This window comes from Leuresthes tenuis, unplaced genomic scaffold (genome assembly GCF_036924035.1).
Source record: "Leuresthes tenuis unplaced genomic scaffold, fLeuTen1.0.hap1 SCAF_16, whole genome shotgun sequence".
Classification (NCBI taxonomy): domain Eukaryota; kingdom Metazoa; phylum Chordata; class Actinopteri; order Atheriniformes; family Atherinopsidae; genus Leuresthes; species Leuresthes tenuis.
The window spans coordinates 10447400-10474571 of NW_027325370.1; the positions used below are offsets into that span (position 1 = coordinate 10447400).

At 40.2% G+C, this 27172-nt stretch overlaps 2 protein-coding genes across 3 annotated transcripts in view; one reads left to right on the plus strand and one right to left on the minus strand.

The window, feature by feature from the left end:
• Positions 1-755: 755 nt before the first annotated feature.
• On the plus strand, positions 756-17871 carry sycp2 (synaptonemal complex protein 2). The gene is made up of 43 exons (XM_072367178.1): positions 756-945; positions 1048-1188; positions 1274-1405; positions 1494-1598; positions 1691-1715; positions 2034-2119; positions 2224-2318; positions 2420-2454; positions 2565-2707; positions 2836-2888; positions 3224-3269; positions 3463-3561; positions 3695-3755; positions 4095-4243; positions 4425-4481; positions 4767-4853; positions 5282-5387; positions 5994-6109; positions 6832-6895; positions 6989-7034; positions 7216-7295; positions 7419-7834; positions 7943-8076; positions 8161-8197; positions 8618-8661; positions 8810-8840; positions 8986-9151; positions 9241-9302; positions 9391-9642; positions 10147-10272; positions 11508-11666; positions 11952-12102; positions 12777-13078; positions 13877-14167; positions 14321-14372; positions 14631-14750; positions 15109-15293; positions 15443-15537; positions 15708-15807; positions 15982-16040; positions 16936-17014; positions 17261-17317; positions 17522-17871. The coding sequence occupies exons 1-43, from the start codon at positions 922-924 to the stop codon at positions 17576-17578; spliced, it is 4725 nt and encodes a 1574-aa protein (XP_072223279.1). The 5' UTR covers positions 756-921; the 3' UTR covers positions 17579-17871.
• A 165-nt stretch (positions 17872-18036) lies between these two features.
• The window catches only part of phactr3a (phosphatase and actin regulator 3a), a 32184-nt gene continuing 23048 nt past the window's right edge, over positions 18037-27172 (minus strand). For both annotated transcript variants that reach the window (XM_072367829.1, XM_072367828.1), the window contains exons 5-12: positions 26465-26693; positions 25291-25541; positions 24029-24182; positions 19915-19970; positions 19693-19754; positions 19469-19609; positions 19057-19133; positions 18037-18639 (exon numbers count right to left, since the gene is read on the minus strand). In XM_072367829.1, the coding sequence (XP_072223930.1) occupies positions 18624-18639; positions 19057-19133; positions 19469-19609; positions 19693-19754; positions 19915-19970; positions 24029-24182; positions 25291-25541; positions 26465-26693 (986 nt within the window). In that variant the 3' untranslated portion in view covers positions 18037-18623. The remainder of the gene's footprint in view (positions 18640-19056; positions 19134-19468; positions 19610-19692; positions 19755-19914; positions 19971-24028; positions 24183-25290; positions 25542-26464; positions 26694-27172) is intronic.

Below are 27172 nucleotides of genomic sequence, written 5' to 3' on the forward strand. Positions count from 1 at the left end.
ACCCTTTCTGTAATTATGCAGTGTATACATTTTTAGCCAAGAGCCATTAAAATTTGTCTCCATAATCAAATACCACACAACCATGTTTTGGTAACACCTACTGTAATACAGGTAGAGACGAGTGTGATGAATTTATGCAATGGCAATACACTTAGACATCCTCTTCCTGCGTCACCGATTGTTACTGGGTACAAAAATGAACGTTACACCACCAGTGATCCTCCCATATATCCATGGTAACAAGGTAATTGGTTGGGCTGTTACGCGCTTGCGTGATCAGCGTAGACTTCGCGCGTTTACACAGTGGGCCGTTTGAAAATTCAGAGAGAAAGAGTTAAAGAGCTAGTCTTTTTTTGTGATGCAAGTACAGCAGTGTAAAAGTAAGTAACTTATAATAAAACTTAAATTTCATACATACATTTCCTCCCAAATTTCGGTGCCCGCTGACGCTTATTGTCGACAAATAATCTGATACCTGTCGATTGAGTTAGCAACATTTGGCAGCAAATATTATTAAGCTAGCTAAAAAAAAAGTTAGGAGTAGCATGTTGATGTCAGTTTACCATATTTTATTTATGTCAGACTTTACGAACAATAATGATAATTTAAAGCTTCTACAATAGTTTTATGTTAATACTGTTCACAAATAACTTTAAGCGTTATATAGTCAGCTGGTTTTCACCAGTGTAAAATACATTATCATGCTACAGATAACTTCTGAAACCAGATTACATGTGTTAATTAAAAAGAAAAAAAAAAGCCATGCAGATTGCCCGATTATGGCCACCATGGCCAATGTATGGAAATTCATTCCTTGTTCAACTGACGCTGTGATCAATGCGTTTATGTTTTCTTTTTCAGTTCATTTCCAGGACGGCAAAGGCCACTAAGAGGCAGTGAAGATTTCTCTCTGAAGCAAGAATGGCACCGGGTCAGGGTGCACAGGTGTGAATGAATGTATTACTATATTAATGGCAATAAATCCAAGGTCATTTTGTTGTTTGTGTAATGATTTAGCAGACAGTAAAATAACCCTTTTGTGTGCAGCTGGAGAATGTGATTGATGAAGTGATAAAGAGTGGTGATGTCCAGGCACTTGATGTATTCTTAGAGAGGGACACTCAAGAAAAGAGTGTGATGAAATGTTCTCAACAGTTCCTCAACAAACTGGATACGCTTATTAGCCGGGTAAGATGAAGCCAAATAGACTGACCAGCACGCAAGGATCTTGTGTTGTTTTTTGATTCAGTAAAACTGTCGCTCAATTCTTTAGAGTTTGGATCAAAAAGATGCCAAATCAGCTGGTTTGGGTTTCGCAAGTCTCTACAAGTGTGGGACAAACCTAAAACTACCTGGTGGTGGTCAAGGACTGTCAGCTTTAATAACTCAAGGACTGATTAAGAAGATAAGTGTAATGCATTACAAGCATATTGTATTTCAGGGCTTTAAAAGAAAATTAACTTTGGCTTTGATTGAATCTGTTTTTCGTGCACATGGTGCAGTGGTTTGAAAAATGCAGGCAAACATGGATCCAGCATGGCCCACATTGGGATGAGACTTTGTTCACACTCTCTGAAAACTTCTTAAATGCCTTAATGGTGAGCTAATATTTTCAAATAAACACATTTTGTGTCATAAAATCGGTTAGTGTCTCTAATGCAAAAGTGTTTTCCTTTTCATTCTCTTGCAGGCGGTTCATGAGACGTGCAAAGAGGGTACGCCTGTACTTGTCTTCATTTGTTTTCCGTAATCAATATATGTTTTGTTTTCAGTCAGAAACCACGTAGTGTAGGAACGAAAACTATATTTAAACTGAGAAGCAACATTTATAGAGACATCATTTGTCAGTATGTAATCACCTACTGCTACTGTACAAAAATAAATGCTTTAAAATCAGGGGATATAATCATTTGGAGGTACTTTTGTTCCTTTTTTTGTCCGAATATACTTAAGTAACAACAAGATGAGTTTCTTCAAACCTTTTTAGGATGAATCTATATTAGAAACATTTAGTCTCACAACATGTTTTGCAGGAACATACAAAATCACTGAGTCCTTCTTGTATCCTGTCGGTCGGTTGGCCGTAGATCCCAGAATCTACATCTTGATCCAGAAAGAGGTTTGAAAGAAAACTTTGTGTAACTTGTTCTTTTGGGACCTTGCTTTGAGTTTTATAAACTGAGGTGTTTTCCATGAATTAACTTGGTGATAATGTTTTAACAGGCAGTTCGTAAATATAATTTGATTCTGGACAAAATCCCAGTGGAGTTCAAGAAAAACAGGAAGATCCTTGCGTCGCAGGAGGCGTCAGATATAATGTATGTCAGGAAGATTTCCTCAAAACAAAGTCTGATTTATCAACAATGAATTGAAAAATATCCGGATTCTCTTGAACTGTTATGTGCTCATTTTCCCACAGGACCAAACTAGCTGGTCGGATACTGGAGGGTGGTGGTAGGATTTATTTTCTTTTTTTTCCTGTTATCAATGAATCCTACAGCATCTTTTCTTCCAGAATAAAGTAAGGGGAAGGGAAAAAAACAGGAAAACATGTTTCTTTTCAGATTATGACTTGCAGTCATCGCTGATGGAGGCATTATGCAGAATGGCCCCTTCTGACCAGAGGAGGAAGTTAGCAGATCGGTGGTTCACCATGGGTCACGTGGCCAGTGCATTTGCCCAGATCACTGATTCAGAGTTTGAGACGGTAAAATGAAGCGTTTTACGTTACGTTTGTCATTTCCATTTCCATTTTGAGATTTTGCTGTGACAATTTATTGCAATAATGTTACTACTAATTATGTAGAATTGAATGTAAACGTGAGATTTTCTTAGGCTTGTCGCAGGTTTCTGAACATGGTGAATGGAATGCAGGGAGACAAGAGAAGGTACAAATATACCATTGCTCAGCATTTTCTAAGACGTGTTCTGTGGAACTAAAGGCCTTTCTGGGCTGTAGTTGTAAAGTGAATAGTTTCTATATGCCTGTTCCGTTGCATACTAAATTCATGGGAATTAATTAGAATGACCGTTTCGGTCAGCATCATGCCTCTTTCCCTCCAACATGAAGATGACTGATTTCTTACAATATCTTTTAGCAAACTCTCATATATAGTATTAGTACATATAGTATTTGTGTCCTCATGATTGGACCAAGAACACATACAACAGTGGTGACCTTGAAGATTTAGTCTCTGAATAACTGTCCTTTTTTGTGCTGCAGAGTGCACTCTTACCCTTGTTTGGAAGTATATCTGGGAAACTATGAGGTTAGTATGAACGGGATTTTTAGGGATCTAAACATCCAAAAACACAGAACTACTACAGATTCTGTTATCAAAAACCCTTTGCCTTTAATCAGTTAACAGCTCTTCTAAGTTTTCATTACGTTGTGTCGCAATCTACATTGTGTTCTTGGAGACTGTTAGTGGGGGTTATGAATTACTTTGGTTCTCTTGTTAGCTGCTGATGCCTTCTGATGAGAAGCTTGAGGAATTCTGGATCGACTTCAACCTCGGCAGCCGCAGCATCTCCTTTTACTTTTCCTTACCAGATGAAGAGGTTCTCATTCAGTCAAAATGATTAACGTGCAAATCAAAAACAGTTGCATCTACATACAGAAGATTGTGACAAATTCTTGTCCAAGGCCAAGATCCATTTGGACCTAATAAAGCACGTTTTTCTCTTCATGTAGGAGGGCCACTGGGAAACAATATGCATCCACGAAAATGAAGTCCAAAGCTACACTGTTACTGGTAAACAAAGTGCACAGACAGCTGCATTCCTCTTGTATTTTCAGCAAGATATTTCTATAGATAATACATGCTTGATGTACTGTGATATAACTTTCAGCGATACCGTCCATTCAAGGATGTGTACAAAAACATCACTTGATCATTAAATTGCAAGCATGTTGATGCATAAAGCAACCTGATATCTTCATTTGTCTTTAATGGTCTTTGCCGTAGGCTAGATAAGCGTACAACCGATTAATCAAGAGCTTTTCACAAAGATAATATCACTTTGAATTTTTTTTGTAACTGGACATGTCCTCTTAAGCATTTGTTCAAATACAGAATGTTCCTTATCTCCAGAGGAAGGCAAGAGGAGAGTCTTACAGATCAAGCTGTCAGAGGTGGTGGTTGTTGGTGCAGTGGAAGGATCCAGTCTTACCATCCATTTCAGCTCCTCGCTGGAGATCCTGCAGGCTGCTCGCAACGTCTATGGACTCAGCAAAAACAAAGTACAGGCCTTGGCTTATTCGTTATATACTGCAACACTTAAATCATTTATTGTATTTATACATTCTAGCTCAATACATTCATCACTTGTAGATATTAAAATGCACAATAATGACGTTGAAAAAACTTGGCAATCTTTAAACAAGTAAATAATTTGCGTGAACAAATATCTCTTTCTGTCAGTGCACATCCGTAGGGAAAAGTGCAACCAAAGCTGTGACAGAGAGGAACAGCACCCAGGTAAACTCTGGCTTATCAACATCATTTTCTCTATTTACAGCTACGATCAGGTCAGTGTAGTCATTACAGTTGTACAAATGTAATTAGTAGGCATTAGCTGGAGCGGGTGCAAACTCTTTGGGTTTGGCTGAGGTTTATAATGAGCCTAGATTAATTAGCAGGTGTTTATTTATTGTGATGTCTCCATTAATGTCATTTTGTAGCATGAGAAATATTTTTAAGTGAAACCAGCATTTTAGCTATGAAGTGATCATGCGTTTGTACTGCATGCTACTCTTTGCACAGGTTGTTCCAGAGAGTCAAGTGTCCCTTGGAGAAAGTGAGAAAAATACTGCCCCGTACATTTTATCTGCCACAGCTGCACCTGCACAGGTAAGAGTTCAGGGAAGGTTAATAAAGCACATGCAATTGGAGGGTCCAACTTTAATTTGAGTACAATTAAGTTTCAGACAAATCAAGTTATCTTAACTGAAATCAAATGAGATAACTGAGAAATATAATTTCCAATTATGATCATGCATCATTCTCAGCCTTGAGCGTCCAAAGTTCATGAGGATGCAAGATGTAGACGATCACAGGAATCACCAGGCTGATGTACAACAAAGATAAACAAACTAAAAGTGCAGCAAAACTCAAAACTGACACAGCGCAATTGTCAATAGATGACAATTTCTCTATTCATTTTATTAGATTGTCATGCACGTCTCTTAGTTTTATGTTAGAATACTACGTGTGTTATTGTAATTGGGTGGTTTTGAGGCCAGTCAGAAGATTTGCAGACAATCTAATTTTCCATCCAGATGGTGACCCCTGCCAAGATGAAGATGTCAGAGTCCATAATGTTCTTTTGCAGCAGTGGAGGAAGAATTGTGCACAGTGGCAGCTCTGTTGGATCTAAGCTATCGGGTAGGCAACACTTGGAAGTGTGTGGCACGGCTTGCCTGTATAATTGTATTAACCTCATGATACGTCAATGCTTTAAAGTCAATTAAGATGGTTTTCTTTCTTTAACAGAAGCACAGATTTTGTTTGTGTCATGCCTACTGTTCTTTAATCACTTCAGTGAAATCTGAATACTGTGCTTTTTATTCACAGCTTCCTGAGCTAGTTTTTTTTTTATTATATGTATTTTATATCATGAACAGATTAGCAACTTAAAATGAGCTGATATTAGCTTGGTAAACAGACAATTAGGAGAGATTGTGTTTCATTCCTCTTTGTCAGAAGGGCTCTTTATACCTAATAGATTGGATATATGTTGCTATGCAGCACTTTTGTTTGTTTAGCTATGTTTGGCTAAATTAGACTATTTGATTCAGTGCAGCTCGTATATTTTACAGGTGTTAGAAATCCACAGCGTTGCAACCCAACGCACTTCGTTATGCCTGTTGAGAAGCACATTCTTTTTGTCTTACTATTTTTATTATCCATGAAGATAAAGACTAAAAAAGGGCATACAAATTCAGCTTTGACCTATTACAGTTAGTTTTTCTCCTTCTCTGTATACTCCAGCCAGGGACAAAGATAAGCCACCTCTGGAGAGGGTTTGTTCACGTGACACACCTGCTAAGACCTGCAGTCATATCACAACGCTTGGCAGCACAAATGCAGTTGGCATGAAAGAGCAGGTATGTCAAAACCATTAAGTAAACTGCATGTAAGATGCTTCCCAGATGGTACAAGTGTGCTGTTGCAGTTTTGAGCTCAGAATGGTTCTCAATAGAAAAAAAACCCAAAAGCAGGCACCTTTTTATAATAAGAAAATGTGTTTAGTTTTTGCTTTTGAGAGGAACTTAATTTAATAGTAACTGTCTCAATATGACATACACACTGCAGCTAGAATTATTTTACTGTTAGTATTAAAAATACCACACTAGGAAATGACATGACACTGATTTAGATTCTTCTTTGTCATTTTAGAAATTACTGTTCAAACTAAATCAGATAATCACAGATCCAGATAACATTTGATGGATGTGGTCCAAACTCAGCCCCTCAAAGTCCCTGAATCACATATAGGCTGGTCGCTTCAAACCAGTGCTTTAACTCAGTGGGGTTAAGTGCTGGCGTTAAGGTGTGTCCTGGTCAAATCTTATCCGTTGGAGTCGGTTCAAGTGCCAGCCAGGTTCTGCTATTCTCAGTTTCCATTCCCTTTTCTGCCTCCAACACAAACATTTTGTTGGTTAGATCGTTTTGTGAAATAGTTTTCCTGACAAAATCGACTCTCCTTAACTGTTGATTTGGATGTTTAACTTTAAGGAGTACTGGTAGAGGACAGTTTTATTTTCCATATATTATATATATTATAAAGTATCCCTGAGTGACATTTTTTTGTCTGCTTTTCCTGCAGAAGACACCTGTGGCAGAGGCAGCAGATGTGGTTGTAGCTGGGCAGGGAGAAGAAAAGTCTCTGGGTATTGTATTGCCTAAGTTTAGTTCAGAAAATACAGCTTTTTTTTTTTTTTTTGTCAACCTGTTCACGCTTTCCCTTCTATTTGATCTTACAGAGCATTATTTTGTACCCGACACCCAACCCAGATCCGGACTAAGCACGTAAGTCTTGGGAAGAACCTCCAATCTGGTGGCAGGTCTTCTGTCATTTGGTTGCTAAATGTTCTTATTGCTAATTTAGTATATATATATATATATATATATATATATTTATATATGTGTGTGCATACAGTAAGTGTGTAGAAAGCTTGTCTAAATATATATTAATATGCTCAAATTACAGATCTTCTAGTTGGAACAAATGGTCTGTGACTGAAATGCTTATGATGCCAACACAGAAAATTGGTTCTCTGCCAAGATCTGGTAAATTAAAAAAAGAATGACTGATATTTTGAGTCAACTGATTTTTTTGAACATTTGAAAACAAGAAACGCATGCAAAAATGAAATCATTTAAGAAAAAAATCCCTTTTTATTTCCTTTAAAGAGCCTCGTTCAAGCCTGGCAGGACAGCAGGAGCGCTGCCCTCCCTCAGCACAGAAATTGTCTGTTTCAGACTCAAACCTTGTCCTCCAAAAGCAACTCCACAAGGAACTCACCCAGCGCTTACAGCAGGTCCTCAGTGAGAGGAACCAAGATCCTCCACCTGAGAAGCCAACAGCATTGCAGAAAATATCGTCCAATACCAGAAGGGACTCTAAAGACAGAAGCTGCACTTCCAAAGTGCAGCAGGCCCAGAGAAATGACCACACCAAAGGGAGGAGTAAAGGCAAGTTGTCCTTTGAGGCAGAGGCTGTTCCAACAAAATCTTCAGTCAGGGCCACTACAACCAAAACAGTGCAGAAGAGAATACCTCCCAAGGTTAAGGATGACATTAAGATGGTCCTTCCAAACAAAGAGAAAGTAGGGATTCCGTAAAGTTCATGCAGCTTAATGTCCATTGTAAGACAAGTGATTGTGTTTTATTAATTGTTAAATGTCCCTCTTACTTGTTCTGTCGTCTCTGCGTAGAGAGACACAGAGGTTGCAGGCAGCATGGTGAAGCTCATCTCTGGCCGTTATGAAATGAAAACCAAATCCGCGGGAAAAGAGACAACAACTGTGCAACATATTGCCCAGAATTGGCTTCCTCCTCTGATCAACAGGTACGCACATGCAGTGCCACAGTTTTAAAGAGTCTCACTGATATCATAAATGTGCCTTGTATGACTGTTATGTCTTTGTTTTAGGCCACTCTTTAATATGAGCTGGTTACCAACTAGTCAAGTAAGTGATAATCACTGAGTTAATTTCTTGGCTCGACTTGAACGATCATGAACCTTACTCAGCTTTGCCGTGCTTGTTATAATGAAGATTCTATTTATTTGCTACAGAGAGAAATGTCTGGGGCCGTAAGCCTAATTAAATCCCACAACAAAACCACAAAAACCTCGGCCAGGCAGAGGTAATATCATTATTTTAGAAGACTTTAAAGCAGTTTGGATTGATCGTTGTCTTGTAATGTATTTAAGGATGTGTTTAATGTCCTTTCCGTTGTACAGAAAAGACATCTTTGCATTCAACATAGATTCACCTCTCAGTATTGGGGTAAATATTTCTATTGTTATTTTAATGTATTTATATGTATCTTATCTGAATACTTAAGTTACCATTGCAGTGTTATAAATATCTTTATTTGCACTTCAGGGAGAGAGCACAACTTTCACCAAGACTCCTGCTATGTTGAGCAGGTAAGTCAAACTCTAGGTAATATTTTGGGAAATACAGGATTTGCCAAGGAATGCTACCATTGAAACATACACTTTTAGATTTAAATCTTTTCAGTTTGATATATTTCTTCTTTTTTTTCACAATGGAATCCACATCTGTATATTCCAGCACAACCAAGAAAGCCCAACCTGTGGCAAAGGTAGGCTCTCATTGTACTGCAGTGTTTTATGTAGAAGCTTCTCCCGCTCTCTTTGTATGTCGAAACGTGTTTGTATGTTGGCCGCATGTCTTCCCGTGGTGGACAGCACACCTGTAACGGTCATCTACTACTTTGCGTGTTGCAGAACAAGCGATATGTGAAAAAGCATCTGTTCAGTGACACAGACAGCGACAATGCCACGACTGAAGTCAGCTGGCTGAGAGAATCGAGCAGGAAGTCAAAACCAAAAGTTACCAAATACTCCAGACAGGCGCTCATCAAACCCAAAGTTGACCCTCCTCTTTCTTCATGTAGGTCTCTAAAGCCACATTCAGGCTCAAGAGCTGCAATTCATCACATCAAAGCTGGAATTAGGCCACGTGTGCTGTTTTGATTGCAGGTGAATCCCCAGATGTGCTCCCACCCTCTCGAAAAACTGTAAAGGATGATAAACTCAGTAAGGTAAGGGAGTGCTATCTGTAGAGGATATTCAATGGGTCAGTGATGTACTATCCCACTAAGCCACAGTGTGTCATTGTTGTATAAGAAGAAACCCTATTTGAAGAAGGCACTTGATCAGCCAAAGAAGGCAGTGGATCAGCTACAGACAGTGAAGTCAGCAGCAGCAGCACCTGGCAGACCACATGCTGCTGGCAAGAGGCCCAAGAGAGCTGTGGCTACCTCTGCCAAAAGCTACAGAGAGCCAGATACCGATGACAGTCAGTCTGAAGCAGAGAGGCATTCTGCTCCAAAGGCAAACAACTTCTGTATTTCTTATGTTATTTTCTATTTAAATCATACTGCAGAACAAACAATATATACTTACTGTGCTCATTGTACTTGCTTGGATGATTCGTCCTAATCATAATATTTAACACCAGTATCTATATTTTCTTGTAAATGAAGTCGCGTTTCATTTTTTTATGGTCAAATTTTAACATTACAAAGAAGCAGAAATGTGAGCATGCGGTCCATCGGAGGTTTCTGGAGCTACATGATCTCAGAAACACCAACTGAAATGAAGTGTTGAAGCATATTTTCATCAACTGTGTTTACTATTCTTAAATTCTTGTATATTCAATCTAACAGTTTTACATTAAATAGATTGCTAAATGAAAATGGCTAGTAATGAATAAAAACACATTTTACTCACAAGTTTTACAAAAATGTAAAAGTGCTCAACACTAAAAATCTGTTTTGTTTATATAAAGAAGGATTAATAAAAAAAATTTGCTTTGTCAGATTCCCAATGTAACACCTGTTTTTTTTCGTCCCTTAAAAATAAACCTCATCCACTGATCATCAGGAGAATTGGGTGAAAACTCCTGAGGCTGCTCAAACAAAGAAGAAAAAGCCTGCCAGCAAACAACCATCCAGAATGTATTTGAAGCAACAGCCGGAGTCTGTGACAGAGATGCCACCCACTTCCAAGGTAGAGGATGCTGTTCTGCACGCCGTGTATTTAGCCACATACTGCATTAACCAAACTTCAAAATGAACAAAAGCGTGAATAACATGACAACAAGGTATAGAATATAGAAATGGTTTTGTTCGAGATAAGGAAACTATATATGTTCACCCTAGTTGCTAATAACAGTCCTCGTTGACCAAAATCTTAAGAATTTTAAGTATTTTTTTTTTATTTTAATTTCAAATTTCTTAAGTAAACCCTACGACAGATTTATGAACGTGTTCTTAGGCCGCAAAAAACTGTTTGCATCTTTGCTCTTAGATTGATGAATGTCAGTCTCTTTGTAAATTGAAAGAATGTTACAGCTGTCCCTAATTTGCAAAAGTCAAGTAAACGCCCGAAAATGCCCATAAGGTCATGAGACTGATAGCACTGTGCCATGCGTCACCAGCTGCTCCTTGATCGAGGCGCATGCCCACAGAGCTGTTCTGTAAGATGAAGGAGTCGTGTGCTCCTCCTGGGAAGCGGGAGAACACATTCAGTAGATGGTTCTGGGAGTCACAAATGAGTCGGATATTTATGGAGTGATATTGATTGCGGTTGAGGTATGGGAATAGATCTGGCGAGGGGCCTTAATGCACATGCCTGCAATCTATTGCATTGATGAAGTTTGGAAGACCGGTAATAGAATTAAATCCCGTCTTGACTGCGACTTATTCTTCAGCTGTATGTGGAAGCTTTATGTACTGTGTGGGCAGTTGACTCATTGCATCCACGGCTCGTGGGAAAGTGCAGCTGACGGATGGCTGTGATATCCCCACCTCGTCTCCAAGCTCCCGCTGAAATCTTCCAGTGATCAAATAGCCTAAATATGAGAAAATCTGCACATGTGCATATTCGTATCTGCATATGGCACCGCAGTGTGGGCTCCAAACGATTAAGGTCCATGAGAAAAGCTCTCGGTAGTCTAAAGTATTTAAATAGGTACTCGTCACTAATCACAAATAGATCTGCGCGGTCATGAAAGATTTGTTCCTTCAGTAGGGCACGATCTGCAGTATCACAACAGTAGATACGCCATTTTGTAAGCAAGTCTGTGATGCCACAAAAAGTGCGTAGGTTGGACTCAAGAACAAATGTGATCTCAGGAAATTTCGGTGAATGAGGCCTTATTCTTTTCAGCACGATTGCCCAAAACTGACACTGTAATAGAAGATTGTTGCATCACTGTAACATTAATTTTTGTTTGGTCACAGACGTATTCTGTAGGTCAGCAGGGGAAGAGTGAGAAGACCCGTTCAGATGCTCCACAAGTAAAGAAGAGAAAAAACACACAATCTGACCAATGTGCAGATGATTGTAGGAAAAAAGACGGCAACAACTGGTCAGATCTGAAAAAGCATTCTGGCCTTCAGGTGAGACGTCAGCCTTAGGACAGTCCAGCTTACATTTTCTAAACGCATTAGTTTATGATAGGTTTTCTGTAATAAATCTTTTTTTAATTTAACCTTGCAAAGAAAAATATAAAGAAAATAATGTGAGTACGGAGCAGCAGTCCCTTTACAAAAGAGTAGTGTGCAGTCAAGACTTTTGATTAGAAATGTGCACATGTGTTGTCTTCATCGTGCACATGCATGTTGTGGTCTTAGCTTCTTGTTTATTGCTAATCACAGATTCTGGAAACCCCTTTTATTCTGCAGCTTAGGCCTGGTAATGTTCTTCAAGACACTTCAAAGTTGAATAAGGGAAACATAGTCCCTGCCCAAGAACAGACGGGTGCTTTGAAGGATTCCTTGGCTGCCTGCCAGCCCTCTTTCTGTCCATCCCCTCCTTTCATCGAGAAGATGAGAGGTAAGATTTTGTGGAAAACTACTCACTAACATCAGAGTTAGATAACAGTCATTTGACTACTTTGAAATCAGCTGATGTTTTTGTTTCATGAGTCAAACAGTTGGATAATTCCATCAGTTGCCACATTAATTTCTAAAAAGGCTTTTGACTATTAGTTGACAAAAGTGTCTTGTTGATTTTGTCTGCATTTGACATAAATGAAGTGGAATAATGAAATCATCTTTGGTTTTCATGAAGGACACCGCGTGTTTCTGTGGTAGGTTCAGAGGTTGAAGATGCAGGGGCCTTATATCAGAGGCACTCAATTTCATTCGGGCTAATAGACAGCCGGATGCAACACTGTCAAGTCCTCAGATTTGCCAGTAAAATGTAGTGTTGATGTTCAAACAAGGGGGAAACAGAGTATTTTATATCTTACTTGAAATGGATATGTGTGTGAAGTGGACCAAAATTGTTGCACCTATTTGATATTGTTCTGTAGACTCAGAAGATGCACTGTGAGTTTAACACAATTATTCTGTAACTCTAAAAAGTGGGACACGGAGAACCTTCTGCTCTCTAAACTTTTAACTGTGAATGGATGTTGAAATGCGTGTATATGTTGACCCTCTGTTCTCTGTCCAACTTCTGAAGCCAGCTGTTTGAACATCTGTGCTTATTTTGGACCTTCACAGCTGCAGAAGGGTCAGCCCCAACCTTGGCTTTGACCTGCTCCATTGTCCTCACCCCACGGGGATCTCCACTCCCTACCTCCCCAAAGCCTCCCTGCAAGGACACCCCCTCGCCTATCCCGTTGCTACCCAAACTTCGCTCTACGGTCAGCAGTAAAGGAAAATGTAAGCCCTCTTCTTTCTACAGCACAGAAAAGAACTGCAACTCAACCAAGGCTCAGTCCATCCCGTCAGCCCCATCTCCCTGCTCACTGGGGGGTCAGTGCCCTGCAACCAGTCCTTCTGCTCAACCAAGTGCAACAGAGGTACACAACCTTTCTGGCACCTTAGGGCTCTTTTTGAAAGATTCTGTATCAAAGGTTAGAATAACGCTCAGATATTTTGAATTTTGCTGAATATATGCTCCCCTTTAACTTGATGATAAACTGTGTTGTGCAACAAATTTAGGAATTTTCAATGTTTAAAAAGTCTTATTTTTGTGTCTTCTGTTTTAGTTTGTTAAAGGGAAACATTCCAGTGAGATATCTGTAAAGTGATAGAAACAGCATCAAAGTAAATTCATATATAAAGATCTGGAATAATCTTCACTTAGTCTATCCGAGCCTTATTTTTTTGTTTGCAATAGCCATGAAGACCGCAACTCTTTGAGGCTGGAATTTGCCATATTTTTCTTCCTTGTGTAAGTCATAGACATCAATTCACAGTCATGTGAGAATCGCTTGACTAAAATGAATGGTAGTATGAATTATTAGATGACTGAAAGCGCTCTTACCATTAATCCAGAACTCATGGAAATGGGGTCGTTGACCTGAACATGACTAGCTGGCACTCCCAGACTAACTGAGAAAATGTGGGTTGAGGAAGTAAGAAGTTAATGCTTCCCTCCCTCTACCACGGTTTTTATGGTTCTTAACAGTTTAGAGGCATGACTGAAATGACCTATTTAACTCCAGGCAGAGCGGATAATAGCACTGCTACTCTTCATCTGTGCCTATCCTGGTCATTTACTGCCACTAATCCTTCACAGACATGTTGATCAGATGAGTTGTGTTGCCATGCTTCTTCATGTTTTTCTTTGTCTCTCTCAAACCATTTGTTTTTAGAAGTGTGCGGTCCAGCAGCATCTACCCTCAGCACCTCAGTCTCCTTTATCTCTGTCCAATCAGCCCCTGCTAACGTCCACTGTCCTTGAGCTAGACAGCGTACGTGTAACCTCTTCACCTCAGTCACCGTTCCCTGAAGACACCGTTAGCCATGGCTGCCATCTTGACTTCAGTAAAGTGTCTTCAGGATCCTTTGTTTCACTGAGCCAGTCATCCACTAAGTCATCAGTACTCAGTAAAAGAATTAAGGCCAGCTCCACTGCTGCACTGTCTGTGTCTCTCAAATCAGAGGTTTGTTTTATTTCCTGAACTTTATTCTTTATAACCAAGTTATTATGAGAGGATGTATAACTATCGAGATGGATTTGAGCGCTGAAACTGTTTTACTGATCAATTAGGATTTGTAACAAGAAATGGCTAATTCATCACTGTCCTTCCTGACAGAAAACACCACTTTCAGACAGAGAGCTTGAGCTTACACAGACTCTTATCTCAGGTAAAAATAACTTGTAAAATATCTATTGTGTTCTACTTGTTCTTTGGTCCTGGATTTCCCTCTTGATACAATCTAACCGGGCAGCATCTGCACCCAAACAAACTTACAGTTCATTATACAACTGCACCTAATAACATTGATCTAATGAGCACAAATTCACTTAAATTGTGCACCACAATGAAATCACTGCACGCTGTGACAGGAAGTTGTTATCAGGAGAAAGTTGTGTTCCTGTGATTTATTATTTTTTTTAAACAGGACCCAATCACAAACGCCACAACTCCTCGTCCAGCGATTCGGAGGAGGAGGAGAAGAAAAAAAGCAAGATCAGAGGACAGCGTTCACCTCGGATGAAACCAAGGAAACTGTTTAAGTCCTGTAAGACATACTGCTGGTGCTTTGACTTCCACTTGGGCTAACATAACCAAACGCTGAAAAATGCTGAAAGAGAATAAGAACAACACAGACATTAATCACACAAAGAATTGTCCATGCCACCACATTAGCTTTTTGCTTCATCCCGACATGGGGCAATGCTTATATTTCCACTTCGCCCCAGCCACACCTAAACACCAGGGCCAGACTTGTGAAGAGCAAAGTAGTTTAGAGGAAAATGATTGTAAAGTTGTCTTGTGCAAGAAATCAAGCATTGTAGGAAAAAAGGTAAAAATAATTGTAATGATTTTCAGAGAATTTGGCTTCCTGAAAAATCGCTGAATGTATTTATTCCCCACAGTCGCTGAGGTTTCTGCTGTGGATGAGTTAAGCTGTGTGGTGTCTTCCTCACACATGAGCTCCAGTCACTGGGAGTCTGAAGTGATGGATGGAGACGTGGAGGAGGATTTAGAGTTGACAGAAACTGTTGGAAACCCAAGTAACCTGTGTCAGCAGTTGAGCTCAGAGCTGAAAAACAAGTTCCAGGTTTGGACACACTCACATTTACAAATGAAGAAATGTTTTAGCTCAATCCATGATGTCAGTGCCCTGTTTCTGAAACAGAAAGAATGAAAACAGTGAATATTTTTTATGACTCTACCCTCACTGAACCGCTGCATATTAAATGTGTTCAGAACCATTGCAAGATGTTGGAGATTTACAACAAGCAGTCTTCGAAGACTGTCCAGCAGCACATCTCCTCCATCAGTGTGCAACTTACCAAATACAGGTCAGTTAGTGTATTTTGTCTTAAAACAAACTGTAACGCTGACCTTTTTAACAAAATTAAAGTGCAAATTTAAAATTTGGTATCCGAAGGGTTTGTGCTTCTCACAGTCCGGGAACAGCTTTTCACTTCAGATTTCTTCTTGTCTGGTTGATTCTCTTTGCCCTGCACAGAACTCAGAGGCTTGAGCAAGTTCAAAAAGTCCTCTTTGAAGAGATCAGCAGAATGGAGCAGGATGACAACGTCCTGAAAAGCATGGAGAAAGACCTGACAGTGGGTCACTCTGACTGCTCTGTCCCATGCAGACGCACACTCACACACGCATTGTGGAGACTATGTAGAAAAAATGTGCAGTTTTATGTAGTGAGATGAGACTTCCTCTGAGTTGAATGTTTTTCTTTTACTTGATGGGTATCTGATCATCGTTTGGCCCCTTTTCTGTCGCAGATGTGCTGGAAAAAGCAGGCGATGGCTTTCCATTCTTACCACAATCAGGAAACCAAGAGGTTAGTTTCAGACGTGTGTGAGTGTGTTTTTGTGAGCACTGAAAGAGCTTTTTTGTTCTTTTTCCACACCCTCTGATCAGTGACATTACCACCAACTTAAACACTAATTCTCTGTAAAACACTGAATAAATCACTACTTTAGTATTTGGAACCTGGGATGAAAAGATTTGACTGGAAAATCCTTTTCCCCTAAGGGTTAGCGTCTCAAACTAAATATGCGCCCTACAGCACAAGCTATTTTGTTTGGAGAGATGTAACCAATGCTTCCTTTCATAACTAATATGGGTTTACACATGATTTGCCATTATGGGATGTCTGACTGTTATCTGTCCATAACCCAGATTTAAAGCACCCAAATTTACCAACAAGCCAAATATTTTCTCCGTTGATAAGGACTAAAACGGGTGCCTCTTTTGATATTGCTCTATCTATGGGGTCTAATTGACCTCATTCAGTGTGATGTCCATGCTGCTGACAAGCATTGCACTCTGTTGACTGTCTTACTGCCGCCTTGATTTTGTCAAGCGATGGTGTTAAATGGGTGTCTATGCTGTCGTACAGAACTGATGAACTGAATGGGACTTTTCACCATATCTCGTCAGCGGTCAGTTCTGTGTTATCTACTTTGTAGTTTGATCTTGAGTGATTCACTTGATGGTCAGATAAATGATGAAGCTGGCCTTGATCAAAGCGATGCTGTCCCTGTAGATTTTGTGGTCATTGTTATTAATGTTTGACTCGTAATCAGGGGATTTGTGGAGGCTCTTTCAGTCTTAGCATTCCATTGAACATCATAGAATTTGTGGGGTTTTTTTCATTTAACTTGTGTTCATCTTGACTGTGTAATACTGTAGTGTTGGTTTGTTGTGTGATTTTCTGTCTTTCGCTCTCCCAGAAATGAAACCCTTAGAAGAGCCCTCCAGAGTAGCTCTTGTCACGGCTTGGAGTACGAGGAGGGAATATTCACATCAGAGGTCTGACGTTCAGGATCACTTGTAATGTGTTTTGTGTAAATCCAAAAGTTAGTTAGCTAAGATCAAAGTGTAATCAGTACCAGTTCATCAAAGCAGAGCGCGTCAACCTCTGCCCGTCAAGCTGTCTGTGCAGTCATCCTCTTGCTCACTGGCTTCTACAACATTTTGCCTATCTCATCTGTTCACCCCTTGCTTGTCCTCTCTGTCATTTTCTGCCACTACCCCTAAAATCTCCTCTGTTGTCAGATGGGCCTGATTAGAAAAGACATGAAGTCAGTCCAGGACAGACTCCTCAACGAGATGGTGAGTTGAGATGAGCACAGGTGACCTTTTTAACTTGCAACCCGGCTGTCTTTCACGTTTTGTCCTCCTCTCTGTCAGCGGGACAGCGTTTCTTTGAAAGCCTGTATGTAAGATCCAGAATTGTTTGAAACTCAGATGATTAGTGAGTTTTCAGGTTCATTCTCTTTTCCTGAATGTTTCTCGGTGCGTGTGCACCATTTGTAGCAAGAGGGGGAGATCCAGAGTGTGAAGAGAGGACTGCACGCGTTGTTTTTCCCCTGATGGAACCTGGTTTTGAATTGAACAAAGTCCTGCAAAAAGCCCCCACACAATGAGCAGGTTGTATATTTCAGCGTGTTGGGCACATTGTCTTGTGTATTTCAGTTGTGTTCATTCCGAGTCAGTGTTTAGACACAGTGTTTATTTCTCCAGGTTCTTCTTTATTGTATGTATATGTGCTTGTTTTTGAGCTGGATATGTTGTTCAAATGTATTGGATTTTGTTAGAGATGTTAGGTTTTTCTGAGCTTTTGGAAAAAATGTCTTACTTATAGGTATGTAATTGTTGGTGTTAGTTCATGCATTTCTTAAGCTTGATTGTGAATTTATGGTATTTTTAATATATATTCCTGATAGGGTCAACTAATATATTCAAGATCTTTGATGTATCAACTGATTTTTTTTATAACTTATTAACTTGCTTGCAAATAAAATTGTTTGGAGAAAAAATTGCAGAAGCCATTCTTAAAAAAAGGTGTATTTTGAAGACAAGTAGTGCTTACAAAGGTATTTCTCTTTTCAGTGAAGACATTGACGGTCCCAATTCAACTGACATACTGTATGTACAGTTCATATCAAATTCCTCCCCAACAATAACTCCCCAGACTGCACAGTCTACACAGTCAAGTGACACATCAGTTAAGAAAAAGTGAAGCCGGTCACATGCACAACTTCTTCCCACTACACGGGTTCACTCCGCTTTGTCAAATAAGTCCATGAATTAGTTAAAAAAAAAACAACGACTGAATGACAAGATTGTTTTCTCCTCCACTCTTGTCCTGAGAGTCAGAGGCTCCACCAAAGTCTCTTCCACCTGCTGGCGTCCACGTTGCATCCAGCAGTCTCCAGGACACACTGGTGCAAGCCACCATCATCTTTTCTCCTACACCCGCTCCTTCATACCGATAATATGAGGGTGCTGGAAGAAAATTAAAGACACGCTGAAGACGAAAAGGCTCCAGGCTCTTTGAACGGTCACCACTGAGCAGCATCTAGCAGCTTCAGGAAATTTCTAAGCTCAGCATTTCTTCACAGAAGAAAGCCCACTTTCATGGTCGGTGGAACCTGGGGAGACAAAGATGAAGAAAAACTGTAAAAAAAAAATGGTGAGAGCAGAGGCAGCCTTTGTCTATGCGTCTATTGCAGGTTCACTACTGAAGAGCTATTTTTAGCACAGTAATTACATGTGATGAGGGGCTTGGCACGTACTCTCCTCTTGTCCTCCCACTGGGTCACTCGTACAAATCACGAGGACTCACTTTCCAAATGAGCTCAGCCAAGGACACGGTGGCGTGTAATCATTGTCAAGCTCTCCAAAGGAACAACCTCCCCCTCCAATTTAAAAGCACGCCCATCTATCTTTAGCTCACTAGTGCTTTCTGGATGAGCAATGAGAGCTATATTTAGACTGCTGCATCCCAGAATAGAGAGCGCATGCATTTCCCAACACTACCCCCCCGACGTACACTTCAGAATACCGACCTCGTTAGGTGTTTGCTTGAGGCGTGCACTTCCATCTCGGTGCTCTTGAACTCATTCAGCTCTTTTCTGATTGCAGCCTGTGGGGAAGAACACAAACACCATCAGTGAATTCCTGAGTGCGTCCCCAGCCACTTGGGTGCTTCAACACATGGACATTAAAGTGAGAGCAGAGGAGGGACAAAAACCATAATCAGCCAAAAATTTTAATTATTTTCAAGAGAAGTGGGGATTTGGCGAGATTATCCGATTAAAAGCAACATCCAATGCTGATAGTCTAGAAGGATACTTCACAGAATTTGGGGATTTTTTTGTAATCCCTGACCTAAATAGTAAACTTATTTTGGCGCTAAATCCACATGATTTGTGTCAGGTCATAAAGGTCATTATATGACTAATCCATGCAAACACGCACCTTGTCTGCTGCTGAGAGACGAGTCCAAGGCTTGTCTGCTCTTCTGTCATAGTCCTGAGCTTTGGCCACCTCCACGTAGTCACTGAAGCGGATCAGAATCTTTCTGTCCCGGAGTTCATCTACTGTTGGCCGCTGGTTGAGCTGAAAAGTAAAATGCATTCATTGGCGGTTAGGGCCATATGAGGTGTGTAGTAAGCAGAGTCTAAATGTCCACCAAATCACACCTTTCTGTTTAGGCGCTGTTTGATTTCCCTCCTCTCCTCTTGTTCCGTCTGATCATTTCTCTCTGGAATTAAAAAAAAAAAGAAAAAGAACAGACATTAAAATCCAAGACAACTGTATGCACTATTTATCTTTAATACAACCCCTGTCTCCCCTTTTTTTCTTTTAATGAGGACTAGAAAAGAGTAAATGTTGGCATCGGGGAGGTGGTTGTTTGGACTCACGTTTCAAAATGTTCCGACTCTCCAGCTCCTCCACATTCGGTCTCTGGCTCAGTCTCCTGCGGAGAAACACCAAAACCACGTTTTGAACCATTTTCGCTTAAGTTGCTCCAGTCTTATCTTCTTTTTAAAAAAATTCTAAACCGGCAGCAGTTTCTTCACTGTGCGCGTTCTCGAGAGGAATCCCCTATGTTTCCATCTCGCATCCAAACCGCGGCTGTGATGCTTCGGCAGAGGCGCTCCCCACATCTGGAATAGTCAAAGAAGCGCAAATTCTCCTGTTTGAGAATTCTCAACTAGATTATTTCCCGATGTCGCCGAGCGGCATTTCAGGTGCAGCTGCAAAAACTCTACACTGCCACGGCACAGGCGCAGGCTCTCCTCTCTACTATCCACGCCACAGGCGCTTTTGAAGTGGGTCGTGATGGGCTGGTGAGGCGCGACTCCCCTAGTCTCCCTGGTTACTGCATGCATAATCGCTTGGAGGCGGGGCTTATCATGCTCCCACTCAAGGCATCCCCAACATTCTCCTCGTGAAGATCGCTGTGTTATTTCTCACTTTGTTGCTCCAGTTCATTTAAATGAACTGCAGTTTGTTCAATATTATTTTTTTAAAGGAAAGAAAAAATTTATAAAAAAAACCGTTCAACAAATGATTAAACCTCACTGCAATAAAATGCCTTTATTGCCTTCGTAGCCAAAGTTTAAGCACAGCTGTGAGGTGCTCCACCACCATCAAAGCATTCAAAAAGGTCTTTAAAGTCTTCTTTTTTCTTCCCAGAATCACTGTGTGTGTTCTTAGTGTAAATAATAAATGTGAGCTGCATAAAGGGCTCAGCTTCAGACAGCATGTGGGACACACCACAGAACACCTTCAGAGGTGGAAAGTACAGAAAGGACTGAATGCCTGCACACAGCAGGACTCACTTTATCCCCTCACCCCTGCAAAGACTTGGACACTTTATAGTTCTGCCCTGTTAAAGATCAAAGTTAGGTCACATGAACTGAGACCTGGACACACACGACACGTAAACAAAGAATGCACAGTGGTCCTTTATACATTGTGTGTGTAAGTCAGTTTATCACAGACAGAAATATTAACTCGTGCGATTTAAATAAAAAAAATCTGTTAACAGAATTTGAAAGAGACTTGAACCATCTTGAATAATATCTGTGTTACAACAAATTCCACCGACAGCAGTTCTCAGCTGTATTGTGTAAACTGGCATGTCTCTTGGTTTTCTTTACATAATTGGCCGCAATATCTATTTTGTCTCCGGCCCCACCCAAATACTGTTTCTGTTCAATACTGTATTGTATAATGAGTACAGCAAGGCCTTGAATCTTCGTTAATTAACGCAGATGACTAGACATCCATAAATAGTGCGAGGAATAATTCAACAGCATGAGTCCTTTGATGAGTTCTCTTCTGAGAAGTGTGAATAGAGGAGGGACATAGGAGTATTGATAAAAAAAGATAACTAAGCAGGAATTCCATCATTATCTCATGTGAATTTTCTATAAAAAAAAGTAAATACAGTTTCTGTCCAGTTTTACCTCTCTTTATCTTTTAGCCTGTGTTCAAAGTTCGTCCTTCTATTCAAAGCTGATTTACATCAAATCAGGTGCTTGTGCTACAATCTAAATCTCATCATGTGGTAAACAGCTAAACCTGAGGTTTCTGTTGCTTCACTACTCTGATAAACAAACTGAGGAACAGAGTGTTTCCACAGCTCCATCAATGTTGCGTCTTAAACAGACTAAACGGAAAATCACTACCAATGCCCCAGCACATTTGAGCATCTACTGTAGTATTGACCGGGTCGGAGAGTTGCTTAGCAACAGCACTTGGTATCTTGAAGACAATGGAGCCTTCCTACAGAAAGCCTCACTTCTGCCTAGTAACACGGAGAGGAGGGGGATTTCACTACTACACACAGTGTTGTATGTGTTTTACAGGAGAATCTGTGGCTATTTTTAGAAACAAACAGCTGCCTGAATAAATCAAACACTATTTTAGCAGAAAAAACTGACATGTTAATCTATTCTAACATAATCAAGTGCTGCTGTCAGGTTACAGAATATGGTTTATTCAGGTAACTGAGAATGCCCTACCTTCTCTACACTGACTCACTGCAGTGACCTACACCCACTGCTTTCAACACAGAATCTTACAAAAATTGTAAGATTTTACCAGAAATTCCCAGAATACCGTGATGACGCACCGGAAACAAACATCGTCAGAATATATTTCCATTTGATCGCTAAGGATGTCCTGTGAGTGGGACTAAAAAATTATAAATATACCAGCCAGAGGAGGAATGAAATCTCCAAACAAAAGAATAACGTGGGTGGGTCTCGGTCGTTATTTCAGCTGCCAACTGCACCAAGGAGGCAGAATTTGTCATTCTCAGCTGAAGTCTTTCTTCAAATACAGTAGCAGGGCCTCTTCTACCATGCTATTATTTCTGCTGATATAACCCCCCGACATTTGAGGATGGGCGGGGGCGCATGCGGAGATGCATTATTGAACAGTTTCAGGAGCTAAGATTAGAAATAGTGGAGTGAGGTTGCAGCACTGTGCCAGGTCTGGAGCCTCTAAAGATAGAAAGGTCATCTATCATTGATACAGCAGAGAGATAGTGTGTCATTATCCATCATAAGTCCCCTTTCTGCTTGATCTGCAACAATTGTACTGTTGGTGTAGGTTATGGTGGAGAAAGAAGATTAGATATAAAGCGCTAAAGTGATGGTTGAAATCAGCAATTTAGTGGAGTGTATGGACTGTTATATTTTGTCATTCTTTATAAATGTGGGATATATACAACTTAACCTATATTTGAAATAACTAGCAAGGATTATCCTCCACAATTCTGTTGCACTGAAATACACATACACTATCTTGAAAAACTCCCAGATCCCAGATCATTCATTTTGTACAGGTAAACATGTTATGTATACCAGAGATTAAAAAGAGAACATCAGCTGAACTCTGTGTTTTGTAGAACTAGGTCTTTACATAAGCTGTGGCCTCTTTTATTGCTCTGCTGCATGTGGGACCTCTTAGCTTTATAACACTGACCCAGCTGGTTCTTATGCAAGCTGCACTCATACTGCATGTATTCGCCCTGCTCTTTGCTTGCAAACCTGTGAATACCTTTGTTCAAATAATATCTTTTTTATAATAATCTTTTCCTCCAGTGCATCTAAGAATAGAGGAATAGGCTGTATTAATAGCTGTCTTCAGACAGACGATGGATTATCATCTCTGGGAAGTGTGGGTGGCACTTTGTGCTTGGCTGTGAATTATTGCACTGCAGGTTATGTAACACTGTGGTGTGCCCTTTGTTTGATATGCTGGTGTTAAAGAGCCCGAGCCATGTGACACATTCACACAAGATAGATAACTACTGTCAGTCTGTGGAAAAGAAGTATCTCAGTTGTTCAGGGAAAAATTAACTGGATTAATGTTCTTGTTGTGAGGGGCACATATAATCGTCCACGGTGCTTCTTCTATAAAAGCAGTGCTCTGAAAACAACTGAGAGTGATGGTAATTTGAAAATTGGCAAAAGAGTTCTGTGATTTTCATGCTTTTCACCAATTCCCTTATGATGTATGTACCATTACCTTCCACCCCCCAGCTCCCACTGGGAATCTTCTTAGTTTTAGTTAAAATGTTTCACTGCTGGGATGGAATATCATAAAGAAGCTTCTCAGAATGAGGGCTTGCCTGGAGTAATAAGATATTAAATTCCAACAGGCTCCTCTGAGCAGCAGTAGATAGCCCAAGATGAATCAACACTGAGTAAAACAGTTTGATAATCCTGTTAGATCTGATTCTTTTTCTTAAATCTCACGTCGTCCTCCTCCTCCTAAGTGTTATGTAACTCATGTAATTATGCATACACCATAGGTTTACCAGAAGGAAACAAAAACATTATGCAGATCTGCCATGTGATTTCATTGTTGGACTATTAACAACACAGAAATCGCTGTCTGTAGCTCTGTTAAAATGTCTCCTTTTTACATGACTAAATTCATTATCCAGCCTGATTCATCCATAACAGTTCTGTGGCATACACGGGAATCTAGAGAAACTTCTGCTCTGTTTCTTACTTGGCAAGTTTCATCTCGATCTGCTGGCGAATCTCCTGCCGCTCCTGATCGCTCCGTGCTGGGAAGATATTTCTGTCCTCCAGTTCCTGCTTGCTGGGCCTGTTCCGTAGTTTAACAGCTAGCAACTCCTTCCTTAGCCTGCGAGGAAGTGTGCCTGAACCCACACACATCAGACCACAAAACACAATCTTATTATAAACTTTAGTGGAGCTTTAGAAGCATTTGTTCATATCCCGACAATAGGCAAAGACATACTATAAACAGATAGAGCATTCCAATAGACCACTTACTCTCAACAAATATCCACACAAAATGTTCACTGTTTTTGGTGAAGTTTGGAAGTATTTGGTCTTATGAAGTTGTTACGGTGAACAGGAACACATAGAACCTTCACGAGGAACTATGTTTCATGTCATGTAAAGCTTAATTTGTGCATCAAAGTCAGATATATACAGAGTCTATGTTGCAGCTGTATACCCTTTATCAGAGGCCAAATCCCTCGGCCCCATCACTTGGCCACGGGGACACAGAAGCAGTGGTTATTTAGCCATCAAAATTGCCCCAAAAAGCACTTGGTTGAAGGTTGAAATGACCACTATTCTCTGTGCAAAAGTAGAAAAAGGGCACTTTATCTTTGCAAATTTAGAGGCAGGGCCAAGGGAAGAGAATTGGGATTGGGCCTTAGTGTATGCCGTAGATTTTTTGCAACCCTACGTACATCTCCCCGGAAATGTAACAACTCTGTGTCAATCTAACAAGGAACCTTAAATCAAAGTTCACTCTTTTTTTAAGTCCATTTTGGTCTATAGCCTTGACATTGAGATTTAAGGCATATAAATGTGTCACTGTTTTCACCAGCTTGTTTGTAACTTTGCCTGTGTGCTTTACTTTGTAGAAGTAAGAGGAACGCCCAGTGGGAGTGCTAAATCTTGTGGCCTTCTGAACAAATCCTTTGGCATTACACGTTCCATATTTGTGCAGTTTTAAACTGCAAGTTGCCAACACCTTTGCTTACTGTAATTAAATTCCACAAACTTACTAACACAACAGCAAATCTGCAGCCAAGAGGCATCAAGTAGTATTGCTTGGCACTGGTTGCTCTAGATATAACACTGCAGTGAGACAGTAATATGTTCATGTTCAATCTCATTGTTATCAATTTCAAAACCAATAAGAATAATTGGTTTATGTACAAGAATGTACAAATATGTAAATGGTTACAGTTTGCATTTGAAGTCCCTCTTTAAAGTTCTGCAACCCACCAGAAATGACAGACTCGTTCCAGCTCTCCAGGTCAAAAGGGAGGCCTGAGGAGTTGGAGAAGCACTGGTCCAGCCGTACATTCTCCTTGTTCTCCTCCGCTTCCTTCTTGGGCCAGTCGGACCCTCCAACTCCCCCACAGCTGACCCCGAAAGAAGACGTGTGTTGGTTCTCAGAGCTGCAGGAGCGAGAGAGTCGTCCATCAGAGCACCACAGTCGTTGGGGTGAGCCCTGCTCACACCCTTCATGGACACTGAAGAGACACACACAGGAGGACAAATGGTGAACTAATATCAAAAGTTGAGAAACAACACTTAGCCAAATATTACATTTTATATTTGGGGGAAATTTTAAAATTGGATGTTAGAGTGGTTACACTGAAAGAAATTAGAGATTTGCAGGCAAAAGTCTCCAGAGCTACCAAACCAACTATCACAAAATGCAGTAAAATTGATCATAGTCTGTAAAAACTGTATAGTATATGAGCCTTTCATCAAAGCCATCCACTGCTTTAACATCAGAAATAGATATTTGTTTTTCACTGTTATCATTTTTGTGAAATATTTTCATTTAGACAAATATCTATTTTCCAAGACCTAACCAAGAATATAAATCAGTCATAATGAGACAACACAATCTGCAGACAGTCATAACACGGCAAAGGTCACATAAACCTAGTAATAGGTTGTCCAGCACCAGTCAAAAGTTTGGACACACCTTCTTGTATCCGAATGTTGACTGTTACATGCACACCTGAAAAGAGCTGCGACATAGTTTAAAAGCTTTGACTTTATACTGTAGATAAATATTGTAAAAATATCCTCATTGGTTTTGGCTTCTGGAGTAATGATAAGGTAGTGTTACTGTGCAGGGTCTTTCCAAACAAAGTACCAACTGCTGACAGGATGACAGTTTTTTTAGTTGAAAAGAAAGACTAACTTAGTTTTCATATTTTGAGTTCAGTGATGAATATGACTACTGAGTGAAAGTTCAACCGTGGACAGAAGTCAGCCTGAGGAGCATAAAATCTTCAACAAATGGACATTCTTACAGAGAAGGAAGAAGGGTGTTAATGCTTAATGTCTGTAGTAATTTACCACAAACAGAGCCTTGTGGCAGTCCAGCATTGAGGGTAATGAAGCATCATTTCATGTAAACACAAATATGAAAACTAACCTCTCCTGCCTATTCTTGGAAGCAAAGGCTCTCTGCAGTTCCTCCATGATACAGCTGGGGGGCATGGGAGGGTGTATAATATTGCCTAGGTGTGGGGACCCTGAGGGGTTGATCAGAGACCCTCGTAGAGGCAGCGTCATTGAAGTTAGACTTTCTGTGGCCCTGGGTGGAGGTTCCTTAGGGAGGTAGGAGTTGGGCAGGTGAGCAGGGAGTGACATAGGTCCTGAATCTGTCAAGAGAGGATGAACACATCAACAGTGATTGTTAATCATTTAAATATATTATACTTGTTGTATTATCTTTATCTTATCTTTATTTGTCAGCAGGTTTGGGATGGTTAGCTAATTGTTTGAACACAAGTTTCCATATTTATTTTTGAGAATTCAGACTCTTCTTTGGACTGTATGTTCAATGTCTGAAAATGTCACAGTGATGTCTGTACCAAGTGTACGACAACTGAAACGACATACAAGCGCTAACTAGAAGGAAGGCTGCTTCACGCATGGGCCTATCTAAAACCACAAAGTCTATGGCTAAAATTAGTGGGAAGCTGGCCTTTGACAGGGAGAGGCAACTCTTTATAAAGCTGCATCTTCCAAAAGCACCACTCTTCCAAAACATGTTCCCTCATATACAGTTTTGATGGTGGTGTCAAATTAAGGTGTACATTTAGTCCAGTACTTTACCAAAGTACAGAGAAGTTTATGT

Excerpts from the sequence above, each read along its gene's own strand:
- sycp2 (XM_072367178.1), top strand. The coding sequence starts at position 922 with ATGGCACCGGGTCAGGGTGCACAG. Across the intron at positions 8,198-8,617 it reads GCTGGTTACCAACTAGTCAA|GGAGAGAGCACAACTTTCAC; the intron begins GTAAGTGATAAT and ends TTTGCACTTCAG. Across the intron at positions 16,041-16,935 it reads CACAATCAGGAAACCAAGAG|AAATGAAACCCTTAGAAGAG; the intron begins GTTAGTTTCAGA and ends TCGCTCTCCCAG.